We start from the raw sequence: 19,505 nt of genomic DNA, 5'->3' as shown, positions 1-19,505 counted from the left end.
CGTAGGGAGACACATTGGCTCCCTAAGGATGTTCCTTGCAAAAGGCTGCCATTGCTGTGATCGCTGGTGGGTCTTCCGTAGGTAGCCCATTCAGACAATTGTGTTGCCCTCCCCCAGAGCACCTGAGACTGGCTTCTGATTCACACTGGTCCAGACAATACTGAGCTGGAGACATGCTGGAGGCAGATGCTCAGGGCTTCTTGATTGATATCCAAGAAACCTATTCAGAATTGTGAGCTTATTTGACACATACTGCGAGACACGCGTTGTCCCAGGACTCTTGAATTTTGTATAGTCATGGTCAAGAACAACTGTGTTTGATCTGCATAAAGATCACATTATAGAACCGACCTACCAAGCCAGCAGTATATTTCTCATCTTAAAGAGCCGAGTCTCTTTTCAGGGCATTCCAGCAATTCCATGGCTGATGGAGACTATGTTTGCTATTAATGTTAAGTGTCTATCTATGAAAATGGGGCTAGGTCATAAATGCTGAACATAACTTTTATAGATTTCAAAAATTCACAAAGGTATTTTAAAAAGTACTCGTATGTGTTTGACAAAATTGGGATGTCCTTATATTACCTATTTTTTGGTAGCTCCTAAAAAGCAAATTAAATATCACTGATGATTATTGATCCGTCATATAATATACTTATACTAATTCTCTGAGTTACCATCTGAGCAACCATTTCCAGGCAGACATTTCAATTCCTATGTTGCTGCTGACTTACCACAGCTGGTAAAATGCCATTGGAAAGTGTCACATGTAAAAGAATGAAAATGTCTTCAGGTTAGGGTCTGTGACAATTCATGAATTTTTCACAGAGAGTGATTCTGTGAAAAGTGGCAGAACGTTAGCGCTGTGAGAAGGGAGAGTTTTAATCTGGGGAATAGTTCGGAGGATTTTTGTTGGATTTACATTATTTGTTTTCCTGAATGAGAGGGTACACTAGAACATACAGGGTCTGATCCCTAGTTGTTGTAATAACAATCCTGTTTCTATGGTCTTGGTGTCACTAGACCCCAGGACACTTATTGGTATATACCACTCAGGGTGCTTGGCTAGGACTCTGTAGTGTCCCTTTGCTGGGCAAGGGGTCCTTGCTTTGGCTCAGCACTTCCCCCTCTTCAGGACCTCTCACCTGCATTGCAGCCTTGACTAACCCCACCATTCTCCCCACTTAGTAAAATGCCAGGTAAGATGTCACTGAAGATAACATCTGATATGCCAATGTGGTCCTGCCATCACTCTCTATATACCTGAGAGACCTGGAGAAACAGATACCGAAATGTCATCTCAATATATTCCAGAGACATCGGCTTTGGAGTTTAGTCCCTGGGATGGAGCCACAAATTTATAATCTGGGTCATGTCCTTAGGGGAACTTGGCTTCATTTCACAGATTCAAATGGTAGAATTTCAGTTTTAGAAAGAGTCCTTCATTTTGCAAATAATAGTAAAAAATAACAATCATAATAATCATAATGGCAAAGACAGCTATTTTTGAAGGAGGTGGAAGTCTATTGAATACACTGCCAAGGAGCAGGGGACAGGACGGCAAGGGAGAGACTATCTGCCATGTGGCAGTGACAGGGGCTGTAGTTAAAGGGGGAAGGTGAGGAACTATGGGAAGAAATGGAATCTTCCTTTTTTATAGCTGTGTCCTGGTATAAGTAACCCATTGGTCAGCTAGGGCCTATGGTATTTTGAGGCTGGTCATCCAATGGACCTGTTTGTATCCAGCCAAGGGGTTGGGGAACCCTACGCTGGCACAAGACCATTTGGTATCAGACATCTTCAGGAAGTTCTCTGCACCACAAGGAGTCTGGGGGCTCAAATACAGAAATATAAACTTAAAAGGATTTTCCTTGGATAGCCTTAAAGAAAAGTCTTTGGACATTCTCTGTTGCATTCTTCCTAGTCACATTTGCCGGAACATCTCACCTTCTCTGTGATTCTTTTTTTTTTTTTTAAGATTTTATTTATTTATTTGACAGAAATCACAAGTAGGCAGAGAAGCAGGCAGAGAGAGAGGGGGAAGCAGGCTCCCTGCTGAGCAGAGAGCCCGATGTGGGGCTCGATCCCAGGACCCTGAGACCATGACCTGAGCCGAAGGCAGAGGCTTAACCCACCGAGCCACCCAGGCGCCCCTTCTCTGTGATTCTTATCCACCTCCCCACCCTGAGCTTGAAAACTATAGGTTAACTGAAGGCAGCGATTACTTTATCTTCTGATTTACAGAGTAAGCATTACCTAAAACTCTCTCCAACACTAACACAAGCCATTAAATCACATTCACCAGAATTGTCTCACTGATGCAAATTTTCACAAAATCTTACCAGAAAGATAACTGGAAAGAAGAATTGGCTGTGGATTGTTAAGAATTTGTCTAATTACATAATGGAATGCTGAAATGAAAACAGAAAATGTTTTGCTTGCAGGAGATTTTGCCAAAGGCTGCAGTTGTCTAAGGAAAAAAGACTTTCTTATCCACTATCAACTTGGTTGTAGATTAACTGGATTGTCCATTTTAAAGCCATACAATGAAAATATTTATGCTCCTCTCTTGATACAGTTTGCTCAGAGCTTCCAGAACCTGGTTTGGAAGGAGTTAGGGCCACCGGCCCACTGTGCCTAATCATAAAATAGCAAATGTTCTAACGTCAACAAGGTTCAGTCTAGCCTGTTGCCATTCATTATATAGGTGACACCGAAAACTGTGATCACTGAAGCAGGACTCAAAAAGAGAAACAAACCATCACAAAATAGAAGGTTTTTATGGAAACTTTATAACAAGCCAGCTAAGACTTCTCAGGGAGGATGCTTCTGTAAGCTTTGGGCAAACAGGCATAAAAACTGCCCAGGAAACGATTGTATTGATTGCGTGACCTAAGACACAAGAGGAAGACCTGAGAGCCAATGTCCCCATTGTCCATTCAACTTCTGTTCTCTGCACCTGCTGGTCTCATCACTGAAAAATAATAGTCATGTCCCACCAAATCAGAAGATATCTTGATGTCACCTTCAATTTCCACTCTGTGATAACTTATCTCCCTTGTCTCAGCCATAGCAAGGCTAGTGATTCACACAGTGAAGTGGTGACGAGCAGTAGGAAAGGCAGATGGAGAAAAGGTAAAACCAGCTATGTTTTGTAGACTTGAGCAAATATCCTTCAGGAGGCCTATTCAACCAGACTCCAAACTGTTAGCAGAAGTCCTATCACTTACAAGAAATATTAAAATTATTGATGGGATAAAGATATCTAAGCTGTAAAATGTAAAAACCTAATACATGTAGTAAAATTTTAAAATATTTTCTTACGGTATTTTTATTATATATTGTAGAAAAATTTTAAAAACAATACATTTTGAAGACCAGGCTATAGTGATTAGCACATTGGTTTTCATTATCCAAGATATTGTAGTAGTCTACAATACAAAACAAGCAAAACCAAACAAACAAAAAACACACACACACACACAAACAGACACACAAAAAGCTGTTAACCAGCAAACAAGATTTGCTTCACAACCAGAATTACTAGTGATTTTTCATTTGCTTTTCTTATAGACTAGACACAAAACCTTGAGGCTCAAAGCAAAAGCGTGCCATTTTACAGGCCAATACGTTTCAAGCCCTTTACGTCCAAGGGAAAGGGGTACTTTATGTTACCTCCTGTTTTGTAAATAGGACTCTACATTCCAAAGTTCCAAGGGGAATGCAGCTGACAGAGTGCTTTCTTGGGCTGAATATGCTACCATTTGGTATTTGAACTCCTGTGGGAACACAGCAGAGAATAGATCCCATGCTCCCTAGAGCCAGTTACCTTTCTTAAGATAGTTGAGCAAGGTTTGTACGGTGTGAGTCTTAAGAATGATACCTACTATTTCTGTTTCAAATGAAAGTAAAACAAGAGGAGGGGAACTGCCTAAAGCTTGAGAGCTTTAAACAGTCTTTTCTAAGATTGACTAATATGGCAAAATCTTTATAGAAAAGAGGCTCATAAATTTTGATTCATACTGAAAACGACATACTTAAAAGGAATCGTGGAGTTTAGCATTCCAAAAATATCAATGGGGCGCTCTAAAGAGGAGTACAGAATTTAGCTCCTGGTAATTCCTTTCTACTAGAAACTGGTACCTTGTCTTTTCCTGAGTGGAGGACAAAACCTGAAGATATTCAGGAGAAGACGGTCACTGTGGGATGTGTGGTGGTGAGGATACAGCCTTCTCTCCTAGGATTTCAGAACTTTTCCCTTTTTTGGGGGGCATAAGGAGTAGATACTTTCTCTAAAAAAAAAAAAGGAACTTACCTATATATTTAAAGTCGCTTGTTTCTATACACTGTACCCATGTTTTTGTTTGTTTGTTTAACAAAATGCTGGGAAGTTTTCTATGCTTTAATCTTGTGAGTTATATTAATTTGTGCTAACCATGACTTCTCAAATAAAAACAATTGTTTTTCTTAGATATTGATTTCCCTTTCCACCTTGCTTTTCATAGGATGGATTTATTGACTTTTTAGAGTTTATTGCTGCTATAAATCTAGTTATACGAGGAAAAATGGAGCAAAAATTAAAATGGTATTTTAAGCTGTATGATGCTGATGGAAATGGTTCTATTGACAAAAAGGAGCTACTGAACATCTTCATGGTAAGTGAAGCAGTGAAGCAACTTTGTAGGACATTGTAGAGTTAATGTCATTTTCCTCCTTGTGGAGCTGGCGAGAGCTATGTGGTTGGTGACTCTTGGGATATACATTTGGAACCGCTGGAACAATGTAAATGTTACTGTGCTATTGGTTACTGAGTGTGCACTTGCAAACCAGCATTTTCTTGTTGATGTTCAAATTCACAGATGTAGCAGAGTACGGAGATGAAAAATGAAATAAACATGTTCTAAAGCAATTTACCTTTTGTCTGCATCCGTGAAGAAAGTTTTGGGAGGAACAGCTAAGATACTAGGTGATTTATATAACAAGAGCCATGAACTAAGAACAAAGGTAGCTGAGGACTAATCTTTCTGGGGGCTGGACTAAAGTATTTTTAATAGGTAGCTCAAGGATCTCAGGTCCTTTCCAGCTCTAAAGATCAATGAGTCCCTTTATGAATCTCGTCCCCCTCCATCATGGAAGTGGGAATAGTTATTATCACGGTATGAGATGAAATGGGTCCTAGAGTAAAAGATGGTTAAATGAGACATTGTAACTAAGTGAGGTTGTGAAGTAAAATAAACAGTAGGAATGTGATATAGTGAATTTGTAACACAGAGTCAGAATTAGAATCAGAAGTCTTAGAAATGATCTGGTCCAAATTCTTCCATTTACAGATGAAGGATCTGAGTTACAAACATAATACATAGTATAATTTTAGCAAAATGCAAAGAAAAGTAAATGGATAGAACTACCATTATCATTAAACACCTCGATAAATGGACAAAGCTGTTAAAATGTAAACTGTTTAACAAATGTAGAGTTCACCAACATATGCAAAGAATTCAAGAGTGTGTTAATACTAATATTGCTTCCACTTTGATCTCACACAGGTAATTCACAAAAAAATACTAAGATGCACTTCATAATTGAATTTTGTAAACATTAAAATTCAGAAATTCTGTATATATATTACATATTGCAACACAAAATTAGGAATCTAAAATATTCTCTAGAGAGTACCCAACCTCATGTAATTTTAGAATGTCCTCTTAAATAAATATTCTTGAATTTATTTTTAAAAAATATAAAATATGTAATAAAGCATACAGATATTGGGGGATGCCTCCAAAGCAGTACAAAAACCAAGCGTTCTTATCTTGGGATCTGTGGATCTGTGGTCTTTGGGAATCCTTGAAGGACATGAAATTGAGGGCAGATTTTTTTTTTCCTGCATATGTTATCCATTTCTGGGGGGAGGGAGAGGGTCATCAAATTCTTAAAAGAATTAGGAAGAACAAAAGGATAAAAATGATTTTGTCTAAATCTTATGGAAATTTTTGCACAGATTTTCATTAGTTAAAATGTATAACTTATGTTAGTGAGAAAAGGAAAGAGAAATATTAAGTAGCTAATTGAATTTTTCCTTAAAGCGTTTAGAAAGAGAACAAAAAGAAATAAGGAAACAATAAAAACACAGAGCAGAAATTAATAATTGATACTATTTGTCTCCAGTGAAATTAATAAAAATTAACAAGAATAAGATGTAATTCTCGCAAGGGCACTGTAAGAAGTGCACCCTTACACACTGTGGAGGAAGTATAAATGGATGGAATATTCCTGGAAATTTGGTAATCTGCATCAAGAGGTTAAAAGTTTATCTTCATTTTAGAGTCAACATTTTTGGTCAGGAAAAGCAATCATTAACATCAAAGATAAAAGTTCTATGACTTACATCACAGAGTCACTTAAAATACTAAAAAATAAGTGACTTAAGAGAGGAAAAGTTTTAAATAAATTAACATAATGGAATACGTACTTACCAAAAATGAGTGGTCCACAAACATGTTTTCTCTTTGGTGGCAAGTGAAAAAAAAATAGGGTCAGGGGGGCACCTGGGTGGCTCAGTGGATTAAGCCTCTGCCTTCAGCTCAGGTCATGATCTCAGGGTCCTGGGATCGAGCCCCACATCGGGCTTTCTGCTCGGCAGGGAGCCTGCTTCCCCCCTCTCTCTGCCTGCCTCTCTGCCTACTTGTGATCTCTCTCTGTCAAATAAATAAAATATTAAAAAAAAAATAGGGTCAGGAATAATACATGCTGTTTAATAGAAGTTCTTTCTTTTTTTTTTTTTTTAATGGCTCAGTTTTTTTATCTGGGGGAAAAGCACATTGTCAAACAGAGAGCTTTTTTTTTTTCCTATTTAACATTTTTTAAAATTTAATTTAATTAATTTATTAAAAAATTTTTTTATAAATATGCAATACATTTTTATCCCCAGGGGTACAGGTCTGTGAATCACCAGGTTTACACACTTCACAGCACTTACTTTAGCACATACCCTCCCCAATGTCCATAACCCCACCCCTCTCTCTCCCAACCCTCCTCCCCCCAGCAACCCTCAGTTTATTTTGTGAGATTACGAGACACTTATGATTTGTCTCCCTCCCAATCCCATCTTGTTTCATTTATTCTTCTCCTACCCCCTTAGCCCTCCATGTTGCATAGAAGTTCTTCCAATACATAATAATAGGATGTTAAAATAAAATACAGCTCAACCACCAAAAGGATCCAAAGGAAGTACTAGATTATAGGCAAAATTTACAAAGGAAGTAGTTTCACTTCAAAGGCATAAAATGGTCAGGAGAATTTTGAGCAAGATTATTAGAGAGGATTTCTTGGGTAAGAGCACTCAAGTCAGTAGCACGCGGATTTAAGGAGACCATGGAGTTTCGGGCGACACTGTGTTCCATTGTTTGAATCTGAGAAATCCATATGACAGAGTCGAGGGATATGGTTTAGGAAGTGTCGCACGCCCAGAATTAGTTGGGACGGAGGCTTTTTCGTGGATCAGATATGGGGGGTGGGGAAGCTGATATAGAATTGTCTTGGATCTTGTCCAGCTGAGCCCCTTAGAGAAATGAAGCCACCTCAGAAGAAGAGGGAGCTAGAGGTAGAACCAGAGAGTGGTTCCCAACCATGAACGAGGTTGCCCCCCTTCTCCCCCAGGGGACACATGGCAATGTTGGGAGACATTCTGGTGGTCAGCAGGGCAGTGAGTGGGGGAGGGCGTGGTGCAGCTGCTCTCTATTGTTTAGAAACCAGGGATGGATGTTAAACTTTCTCCAATGCATAGGACAATCCTGAACAAGAAAGAATTGTCTAGTCTGAAATATCAATTGTGCAGATACTGAGAAACTCAGACCTAGGACTTGTAGAAAGAGCCTTGAGGGGTCAGCTGGAATCAAAATGCCTGACGCATGTCTAGGGAATTGCAGGAGAGAGTCTCAGTAATGAAGGGGAGGCATGGTCTCAGATAAGGAGGGGATTTCCAACATCTGCCAGTCGGACGGAGAGTTCTGACACTTGGTAGCAATGACAGTGCCTGCCAAGTCAGAGGTATCCTGCTCCCCCTTCTCTCTTACCTCCTCCTGCTCCCACTCAAGAGTTCTCAGAGAAGGGCTTAGCTTTAAATGCAGGAGAAAGTGAGAGAACCATGAGAGACTATGGACTCTGAAAAACAATCTGAGGGTTTTGAAGGGGCGGGGGGTGGGAAGTTGGGTGAGCCTGGTGGTGGGTATTATGGAGGGCACATGGAGCATTGGGTGTGGTGCATAAACAATGAATTCTGGTGTACTGAAAAGAAATGAAAAATATATATATAATTTTTAAAAGTACAGATATGCTAAATGAGGGAGAAGAGAAGAAAACAAGCCGTGCATCCTTGCCTGTCCCCTAACCATGTTTCTCCTGTAAGAAGAGGGAAAAGACAGGCAACACTGACAGCTCCCTCTGAAAAAATCCCTTCAGGTCTATCAACCTTCCAGTCAATCCTTCAGTCTCACTTATATTGCCCAGAGATGGGTGACAGACAAATCCTAGAAATTGCATAATCTTTTATTATGATGTATACATACGGTCTAGCATCCCTTCCGGCTTAACCTGAAGATGCCTAGCCAAATTTTCTAAGCTTCTGAGACCTCTTTCAAGAGACTGAGAAACACTAAAAATGTCCAATAAGGTACTACATGTATGTAACCATTATTCTTTTTTTTAAAAAGATTTTATTTATTTATTTATTTGACAGAGATCACAAGTAGGCAGAGAGGCAGACAGAAAGAGGGGAAGGGAAGCAAGCTCCCTGCTGAGCAGAGAGCCCGATGTGGGGCTCGATCCCAGGACCCTGGGATCATGACCTGAGCCGTAGGCAGAGGCTTTAACCCACTGAGCCACCCAGGTGCCCCTGTAACCATTATTCTAAGTATCACTGTATATTTGACTGCGAGACCTTGACTTGCTAAGGCCAGGAGTTGTGCATTACCACTGTACGCTCTGGCTAATCCTGGATTCAGCTTCCGTAATGCTTGAGAAGCAGAAGAGATAGTCCTATTGCAGACTGTGCCCTCAATTAAAATATGTTGCCAGCGGTTTTTCTAAAGATCCCTTCATGTTCAATCAAGATAGTTCTGTTCGGATTCCCAGATGACTACTCATTCTCTCTCCATCTCTCTTTCATTTCGTGATGCATTTCTACATCAAATATTGGTCACTTAATTTAATCACCTGGAGATGGAGGAGAAGTCGAGAATGGTTAAATTTTCCCTCTAGGAAAGCTGGAAATGTCATTTTTCCCTGGGCCCCCTGACAGCTGTAATGATGAAGGTGCTGGCAGTGAGAGAAATACCGTGTCCTTCCAAGGCGTATATATCTGTCTTCCCAGTCGATCATTCCACAAAAGGGCAAAAAGGACCAGAGGTGCCAGTGTCAGAAGCTAGAGGGGAAGCCTTAGATGCTTACAGAATATCCTTTCGTGTTTCTCCATAAAATCAATGATAATTGGTCTGAAGTTGAGAGCATTGTCTGTTTTCTAGGTCCAGAATTCTTATGACAGTGGCTGCTACAGTTTTTTTCTCCAGTAGACTTTTTGTATCTTTTGTGACCTAATGTGTTGAATGGATCCCTTTTCTGCTCTATAATATCAAATTCAGATTGTATTCAGTTAATTACATTTCTAAGCCTCATTACCCTGAACTGACATATAATTTTTTTATTTATTTTTAACAACTAGAACAGGTTGGACAGCCAAAATGACATGAACACATCCTCAAATTCTGTCACATTGTGGGTAGAAATGTCACAGAAATGTATTTGCTTCCAGCAAAGTTGAACTTTCTGATTTAATTTCTCTTTGCAGGCTGTTCAGGCCCTCAATGGCCAGCAAACTCTGAGTCCTGAAGAATTTACTGACTTGGTTTTTCATAAGATTGATATAAACAATGATGGTAAGGCAATTACTCTCCTTGGGCTTACTTTAAAAAAAAAAATCTACAAAGTAGTAGATGGTGGTGAGGGAATGCCATTAGGCAAAAGCATGAACCTTTCAAGAAAATCGTAGTTTTGATATCACTTGGGCTTCATAATTTGGCCAATTCAATGTTCTCCAGTCAGTACAATTAAATTGAGTAAATATTTATTGAAAAAATACACACACACACAAATGCACACACACACATACATACACACACATATTTTCAGTTCGTGATGCTTGATACTTTGGGATATATGAACAAAGTAAAGGGAGGTACAAGGAAAGAAAAGTAGGAAAATATGATTTGAAGGACTCTCTTGTTTGCTTTGGGGTATGTTCTAGTAATTATTACTTTCTACTGCAGGTGTCGCATCAACTTGTCAATAAACGCAAGTTTTCCATAGTATAAAAATCATTTCTTCAATTGTGTAATTTACCTCTACTCTCATATTTTCCCCTTCCCTTTGAATACACACTTCTGGGCAGAGTTATTGCATTTGCCTTCATTTCTGTTCTTCGTACCTTTTCTACATTTCTACTCTTTCTGCTCATTTTTCCATCTGCTATTGCTACCCTCAAATCTGGCTTCCTCTTTAGCTCAGAGAAGGTACACTTCTTGTTCAGAAACTGAGTGAAAGGGAAGATGCAGACATTCTGGGAGAAGGGGAAATGCTTACACGGAAAGACTTTGATCTCAGTAAACTGATAGGGGAGCATATTGGTTGGGGATTGAGGAAGCCTATCTAGGAATGTTCCTTGAAAACAGAAAGTTTGACATTGTGGAAAATATGCAGTTAGTAAGTGATTTAAGTGGGGAAAAGGGATGGATATGAGGTATTGGGACTCCAGCCATGGTTGCCATCAATCCAAGGTAATTTTTTCCAAAGAACCAACATGACCGCCATAGGTCACTTCTTTTAATGGGCACTAGAGGGCAGTAGACACCCATGTTGAGTGTGGCAGTTGGCACACGTCTACTGTGGATGGGATGGTGAGGGGGCTGGGAGGGAGTTCATATGAAACCGCCACTATGAATGAGCCAAACAACTGGACAAGAGTATAAATCTCAGAATAACACTTTAGAAATACATCAATAGCATTAATCTCCCTCTTAGGACCTAGTCCTAGTTTGCTTCACTTTAATTTCAAGTTAGCATGCTCATTTTCTAAATGGCCAAGATCAGAGCCATTTGGTTGTAATCACTTATCTTTGGGTCTATCTAGATTGAGGGTAAAATAAGTCAGTTCATGTGAACACTTGCAAAACACAGATTCCGACTACCCAGAATTGACAAGGAAACTAAGTGAGGGTAGACAAGGACCAGAGAAATGGAGAGTGGAAGATCTTAGGAGGTAATGACAATTTCATTTAAAATATGCAACTGAAAATTCTAATCACCAAACAGGACAAATACTGTAGGTTTTCTTCTGTTTTAGTTTTTAATCTTAGAGGTGCTAGAGTATGGCAGGGATTGGAGTAGAAATGATAAAACATTTCAGGCTGGGGCTGAAATCATTGACCAAAGAACAAGTATTGTGGAAATTGATGGGATATTGTGAATGTTTCAGATTTAGTAATACAATAAAGGTCAAAAGGGCAGGTCAAGAATGCTTGAAAATATCTCTGGATCCTGCATCTAGGGATGGAAGTGGGAGGAAAGGAAAAGTGACCTCTCCTGGAGAACTTTGAGGATTGTGTTCTCCTTGAGAAGGGGCTTGATTTCTTTTAGTGTGAAGGAACAGATCATGTGTTCCAGAAAACAAGAAAATGATGCAGGACTCTCTATTTATTATCTAAACAGTTTCCTTACAAACAAAGTGTAAGGAACCAGTAAAATGGGAGAATGTGATTGGAAGGGCCTAGAAAAAGAAAGAGAGGGTTGCAAAAGGATGCAAATCTAGAAGAATGAAGGTGTTTTCTTGGGCAATAACTAAGGATATCTGCAGCCCAGGAAACGGGCTCTTTGGTCTGAAAAGAATATGTCAAAAGAAAGAGAATATATTATGGTTTCTGGAATGGCTTAGAGAACTAATCATGCAAATCATTCCCTCTGATGGAAATGTGTATTTAAGAAAAAAAGATGTGTATCATTGTCTTTACAATGAAGATATCAAATAAACTAGTTGCATTTTGGAACAACAGTGAACCACTGTTTCTTGGCAAATGCATATACACAACTGAAACTGAAAGAATTTGCTTTTATATGCAAATTATTGGAGGTTGTTGTATCATCTCATCAAGAGACAGCTGGATCATTCTCTATATCAAGAAAAGGATGCTGAAATTGTACATTTGGACAAAGACAGACTGGAGCACCAGAAGGCAAGGAAAAGAAAGTAATGAAGACATAGAGGGTTGATATTTGCAGAAGTATAAAAGGATTTTCCCAGTATTTGCCATAGGAAAATAAAGTGTTTCACTCCCATATGAGAGTAAGCACCACTGGGGAAAATGTCTATTTATCTTTGAACAGATCTAAGTGTATATACCTTGAATAAGACTTTTTAAATTGTTGATTATTATTGTTATCAAAACATTAGTGTTGGGAGAAATAGAAATATTAGTCAAGTTTACCAGAATAGTGTTGACTGTGTGCCAATGTATTTTTTAATTTTTCAAACTGAAAAGCAAGCATACTATTGGTATCTGATAATCCAGTAAATGTTGAAACCGAAGATAAAGAAGATCACAATACAGCAGGATACAACTTTAGGAACATAGACAAACATCCCAATTTGACTGCAATTGTTTGCAACAGAATGACCAACATCAAATTTGTTGAGATAAAAAAATACACAACAGCTGTGAAGTATTCTATACGTGATCATCATAGTAGTTAGCAAATCAAAGTTGGAAGACAAATCAAAAGAGAGGCATAGGATAAATGTTAAGAAAACAAAAAGATGCGATTCTACAAACTCCATGAGGGCAAGAACTATTTCTGTTTTATGTCCTTTGGTATTTCTTACATGCTCACACTTCCTGACATGTACTAGTAGCTTTTTGAATAGTTCTTAGATGAATGAGTGGTAAGAAGATGTCATGAAAAGTGAAGGAAGAAATAAAAAAGAAACAAGCACAATATGCAATTTTTTTAAAAAGATTTATTTCTTTATTGGAGAGAGAGCAAGAGAATGAGAAAGAGAGCACATGCACACACTAGTGGGGGAAGGGGCAGAGGGAGAGAGGGACAAGCAGACTCCTCACTGAGTAGGAAAGCCAAAACAGGGCTCCATTCTAGAACCCTGAGATCAAGACCCAAGCTGAATTCAAGAATCAGAAGCTTAGCTGACTGAACCATATAGGCCCTCCACAACATGCAATGTTATCTGTAGGAAGAAAGATAACATCTGCAATGTTATCTGTCTAGACTACTTTGGAAATTAACATACATGTGTGTATGCTCAATTCACAAAATTTAAGTGCAATTGATTAGCAGGAGTTAATTACTCCTGGAAAGTGAAACTGCAGGGACAGAAAGAGATGATGGGGGGATTCTTTCATTTCATTACACCTTTTTGTAGTGCTTAAGTTTTGTATCATGAGCATGTATTATTGTAATAATTCAACAAGAAATTTTTTTATTCTTATATTATGAACAAAAGCATCAGGAAGGAAAACTTGAAGAGAATGACAAAGACAGAAGATTGAAGTTCAATATTCAATGTTATTGAGGAATGAAAACAGGCAGGACAGCAAGACAAGTCAGGATAAATGATTAAGCATGGAATTCTGCAGCCTTTCCTGCAGGAAGAATAGCAAGCGTGTTCTACCATCCACTGCCTAGGAGTCATTCTTGACATGATTTAGGAAGATTTATGGTTGCTGTTCACAGTGTAAGTGCAGAAAGCGTCCAGAAGTTTAACCTGGCGCCAAACAGGATAGGGGCAGCGGAGACATCAGTGGCTCATAATACTATACCATGAAAGTGAAAAGAGACAGAACAAGGCCCAAGATGAAATGAAAGAGGTAATTATTGGGTGGATATCTTGGGTAAAAGAAAACAGGGACAGGACATGAAGACATTTTATTGAGCAGTTACCCAGAAGGACCACTGTCGTCAGTCAGAACATTGATTGTAGAAAGCCACAAAAGTCACAGCGACTCAAACTGGGAAGCAGAACTACCAGGGAGAAGAGGGCATCGGGTTTTCTCGTACAAGAGAAGAAACTGCTGCACTTAAAAACTGGGCTGTAGAATGCTGCTAAATGCCGCTAGCGCCACCTTGCTAGTGACTACAAAACTGTGTCCTGTAAAATCTTCACTGGTTCCCTGGCACTTGAAAATCTGGTCGTTCTCATCTCCTGAGACCCTGCCACCAACCTTCCCCCCTGCCCCCCCCACCCTGTTCCCATTTCTGCTAATTTCCCAGCCCCACTATACTGTTCACCAACTTCTAATTTAAAAGCATTAGAAAGAATTGATAAAAAGTCCTTTACACAGGCTGGTTTCTTTTAAAACCAGGTTGACTTCTTTAGAGCAAAAATGATAATGTGGGCTTGTATAGGAAATCTTGGCTTTTCTTTTGAGGGGAGCGGGTAGGAGACCTTTTTTTGTTTTGTTATGAAAGATAATATAGGAGGTTAATGGGAAGAAATACAGGACCCAGGAATATCAACAAGATGAACAGATTACAAAAAGAGGCTAAAGAAAATATTCACATATTTCATCAATTCACATTTTCATCAGTGATATTTCATCAATTCACTATATCATCAATGAAGCTGCTGAAATCGATAGTGGGTGATGGAAGAGCATTGACCTTCAGGGTCCCCAGGAGGAGAGAATGTATCCACAAACACAACAAACAACACTAAATCATGTAGCTATAAGTGATGTGTATATGTATATTTCAACATGTAAAAATAAAATTGTGTCCTTTTGAATTATGCCTTACAAATACTGAAATATGTCTTGAAACATACAGCAAAATAATACAAACTCAAACAATTGTTTAAGATCCTTCTGAGCTCTGTGATCTCCAGCTCAGTCACCTCTTAACTGGCTTTGACTCTATGCTGGTAGGTTTTTTTTTTTTGAAGGAAGCTTCTGGACCTGCATAGGCAATACTTTTTAGACAGATTCAGATATCATCCTTTTAATTTGTTTGGGCATAAATCTGCAGGCAAATTTAAAGGGATTAGGAAGCAATGTTTAAGAGCATCAGATAAAAGAAAGCAGTTTGTCAGCATGTTTTCTGAGCACCTGTCACATTCCAGAACGGTAACATCGGAGGAAATGGCACTTGTAGCTGGGACTTACTAAGTGTTTGATGAGTAAGTGAATGAATGCTAAGTGCTAGAGGGAAAAGAGGAAAATTCCAAAGTAAGTACTTTAAACAGAAATAGTAAGTATTGTCAGTTGGTATAGGTAGAAGTTGGCTTAATTTCAAAAAAAAATTTTTATGGGAAGTGGTTAGGTAACAGGAAAAAAATAAATATGCAGAGTTCACACATGTTTTGAGAAAAGAGGAAAAACAACAGCAAAGACTTCCATCCTGTAATTTGCTAAGGGAGTAGGACTTAAAAGTTCTCATCACAAGAAAAAAAAAAGTGTAAAGTGTAACTTCTGTGCAGTGGTGGATTTTGCAATATGTGCATGTATCAAATCGTTACATTGTATACCTTAAACTGAAACAGTGTTATATCTCAATTTTTTTAAAAAAATATTTTTAAAAGAAATTCCATCTTTTCTCTCTTTGCCATACCAGTAGCCTATGTTGCTTTTTACTTGACATGGTGACTATACCCTCCACACCCTCAGACACAGCTCTTTCCTCTAGCACTGGTGACAGTGGACAAGTGTATAACTGAGTGATCGAAACCCACTTCAGTTACCCTGTCTCCACTCTCACTTCTCTTTTGGTTATGCGAAGCCCCTAGAAATTTGAAAAGCTTTTGCTTGGGGAATTTAGCAGCTATGATTTCCCTTTGCCAAAATTGATAAGATTGTTTTGTTGCTGTTGTTTATGGTTCCCATGACCCAACATGCCACACCATGGCTGTCCCCAGCCCCACACTTACTACTCCTCATTTTGTTTTTTCTCTTTAACTTTGGTTCATTCCATTCCATGGTTATACATCCCCTGTGAGACATAGATGACTTCATGCTTACCCTGTGCATCTTGCACAAACTTCTTTGGCATAAGGAAAACATAAGGAACAAAAAGATTCAATTTCCATTTAAAAAACATGTTTTAGAATTTTGCTACTGAAACCAAGAGGAAGGTATCTTATGAGAATGTGATGATCCATGCTTATTTATATTTGAATCACTATCGTGGTGTTTTGGATATTTGATTTTATCCACTGAAGAATATCTCAGGTCCTGCTGACTATTTGCCTCAGATGTTCATTCTCTAGTTACTGAATGTTCTTGGTTTGTCTTTGGTTGCCCTTCCACATAGCCACAAAACCTATTTCGTACAATCACTCTGAGATCAGAACTACATCTATACACCTTGACTTGAAGACATTCATGTGCAACCACATCCCAGCAGACTCTAAGCCCAGGGCAGGTAGTGATCCAGTGAGGCCAAAGAAAAGACCTGGAGACAGCAATCAAGACATAGGGTTATTTGTTTGTTTGCTTGCTTGCTTTTGTTTTTATTTTTAAAGATTTTATTATTTATTTGAGAGAAAGAGAGAAAGTGGGCAGAGGGAGGAGGAGAGAGAGAAGCAGACTACCTGTTGAGCAGGGAGCCTGATGTGGGACAAGACAGAGGTTTATTGGGAGAATTTACATATAGGGAAGCCAGGAGTGGCCTCCTGGCTGGAACAACTGCTGCAGACATCTCTGTGCATCAAGTTTTATATCCTAGTAATTTAACCTAGCAACTATTAGTGGCCCTTCCCTTCGTTGCATGGAGAGAGCTTCCAAGGAAACCAAGGTCTGCCACCTGGACACTTTTTTAAGGGAGATACTCCAGGTTGGCCAACCCCAGGGCTCCTGATCACTTGAACACTAAACAATGCATTCTACAGCACATTCTGCCTGATGGGACTATAGAGAGAGGACAGGATTTCTACATTTTCAAGACAGTGATTAACAAGGGCATTTGGAGGTGCTTACACAAACGAGCTATCCAGCATGTACCATAAAGCTCATAATTACAAACAAATGAGTCAACAGAGAACCCCCATCCTTCCAAAATGTTGAAAAGTTGTCTTGTGGGATGAGGCTTGTGGCAAAACATAGCAACCATGGTACATGGGTATAAGGCAATGGTTTTATAGCCTGGGACTCGCCAGGGTGGGTCCACGGCTTAAATCAAACTGATGAAATTATGAATCAAAAATGAGAGGGGGGCAGGAGTGGCTCATGTGGTTGAGTGTCCAACTCTTGATCACAGCTCAGATCTTGATCTCAGGGTTGTAAGTTCAAGCTCCACACTGGGCTCCATGCTGGGCATGAAGCCTACTTTAAAAAAAAAAACAAAACAAAACACAGAAGACGGCCTACCACTAATTATATGTGGAATGAATTAATGTTTAACTTTTTTAGGGGAAGCTGGGGGGCTCAGTTGGTTAAGCATCTGACTCTCGGTTTGGCTCAGGGTCCTGAGCTTGAGCCCCACGTTGAGCTCCACGCTCAGTGTGGAGTCTGCTTGTTCTTCTCCTTCCCCTTGCACATGCTCTCTCTGTGTGTGTCTCTCTCTCTGTCTCAAATAAATAAGATCTTAAAAAAAAAAATGTTTAACCTTCCTCACAGCTTTGGATAGTCCCTGGAATTATTTCCTTAGAAAAGAAGGTTGAAAACAACCTTAAACATTGTCATTTCCTCCTGATCTTAGAAATCAGCAATATTCATGTTCCTATCACTTGCTCATGTCTTCAAGATTAAATGTCAAATAATCGATACTGTGTAGAGACATGACTGTGTATGTGAACACAAGTGCATTGTTAATGTTCTCCACTCAAAAACAGATTGTAGTTGGGGCTCCTGGGTTGTTCAGTTGATTAAGCTTTGGACTCTTGATTTTAGCTCAGGTCATGATCTCAGGGTCATGAGCTTGAGCCCTGCATCAGGCTCTGCACTGGCCATGGAGCCTGCTTGATATTCTCTCTTTCTTTCTCCATCTGCCCCTCCCCCGCCCCTTAAAAATTAGATTGTATTTGTCATCGATATTTTCTCTGGCAACCCTACCATTGAATGCCTTTTTGTGTAAGGATTTTTTTTATTAATTTTTTAATTTTTTTATAAACATGTATTTTTATCCCCAGGGGTACAGGTCTGTGAATTGCCAGGTTTACACACTTCATAGCACTCACCAAAGCACATACCCTCCCCAATGTCCATAACCCCACCTCCCCTTCTCCCAACCCCCCTCCCCCCAGAAACCCTCAGTTTGTTTTGTGAGATTAAGAGTCACTTATGGTTTGTCTCCCTCCCAATCCCATCTTGTTTCATTGATTCTTCTCCTACCCACTTAAGCACCCATGTTGCATCACCACTTCCTCATATCAGGGAGATCATATGATAGTTGTCTTTCTCTGCTTGACTTATTTCGCTAAGCATGATACGCTCTAGTTCCATCCATGTTGTCGCAAATGGCAAGATTTCATTTCTTTTGATGGCTGCATAGTATTCCATTGTGTATATATTCCATATCTTCTTTATCCATTCATCTGTTGATGGACATCTAGGTTTTGTGTAAGGATTTTGTGAATACCTTTTTGTGTAAGGATATTCAAAGAATTGGGAGTCTGGTTGAGGTGAAAGGATGTCAGAAGAATATCAAGAAAAGTACTAGGGAATATACTGTATACACAAGTGATTGGTATGAACAAGGCTCTTGTTAATTGTTCATTTATTATTTTCTAGGAGAATTGACGTTAGAAGAATTTATCAATGGCACGGAAAAAGATGAATATCTTCTGGAGATTGTTTCCAAGAGCTTTGACTTTTCTAATGTACTGAAAGTGATCTATAATGAGAAACAGTCAGACACAGATGGGAGGCTTCCTTCAAGCCACGTGAGAAGGCTGATCTAGGGAAGGTGGAAATGAAGCAGCTGTGAGCCATGAGAATGCCTTTTCCAACTTTCAGTGGATGCAAGACTTTCGGTTGAGAAGAGATGAAATTCTCCCATGTACATGCTATTGATTTCAGGTTTTTATTATAATTGGTATCGGCTTATGAATACATCACTTAAGTCCCATGAATACTTCCATAAAGATCTTGGGCAAAATAATTGTTGCTCTTCTATCTATATTAGTGGTTTCTCTACAGATTAGAGCATGATGCTTAAACTGAAGGATTATCTCCATCCTTTAAAATAGTGCTCACATGTTTATTTCCTTGCATGCCTAAATTAATGTGCATCTTGAAATAGACCTGGATAATCTGGGCAGTGTCTCCATACTTTAACATTGTTCTTAAACATGCATTCAGCAAATATGTTTGTTGCCTCGTGGCTTCTGTCGTATCTCTCTACTATCAGTGACCGAGTTCCGGTCTACAGAGAAACTTTTTTCTTCCCTTTTTCTCCTATTCTTACCCTGAATCCTGTCTTGAGTCAGTAATAATGTTCTGCTCCAAAGGAAA

The 19,505-nt window shown here is 39.2% G+C and overlaps 1 protein-coding gene across 2 annotated transcripts in view; it reads left to right on the top strand.

Moving 5' to 3' along the window:
* The window catches only part of GUCA1C (guanylate cyclase activator 1C), a 29,766-nt gene extending 10,702 nt beyond the window's left edge, over positions 1-19,064 (top strand). Inside the window, exons 2-4 of one of the 2 annotated variants that reach the window (XM_004769142.3) lie at positions 4,506-4,655; positions 9,845-9,932; positions 18,783-19,064. In XM_004769142.3, the coding sequence (XP_004769199.2) occupies positions 4,506-4,655; positions 9,845-9,932; positions 18,783-18,952 (408 nt within the window). In that variant the 3' untranslated portion in view covers positions 18,953-19,064. Of the gene's footprint in view, positions 1-4,505; positions 4,656-9,844; positions 9,969-18,778 lie in introns of both variants that reach the window. The other variant, XM_045088161.1, reaches the window with a different exon arrangement.
* The last annotated feature ends 441 nt before the right edge of the window (positions 19,065-19,505 follow it).

Source organism: Mustela putorius, unplaced genomic scaffold (genome assembly GCF_011764305.1).
Source record: "Mustela putorius furo isolate JIRA1106 unplaced genomic scaffold, ASM1176430v1.1 tig00003834_pilon_pilon_pilon, whole genome shotgun sequence".
NCBI lineage: Eukaryota > Metazoa > Chordata > Mammalia > Carnivora > Mustelidae > Mustela > Mustela putorius.
This window is presented reverse-complemented; position numbering and strand designations above follow the sequence as displayed.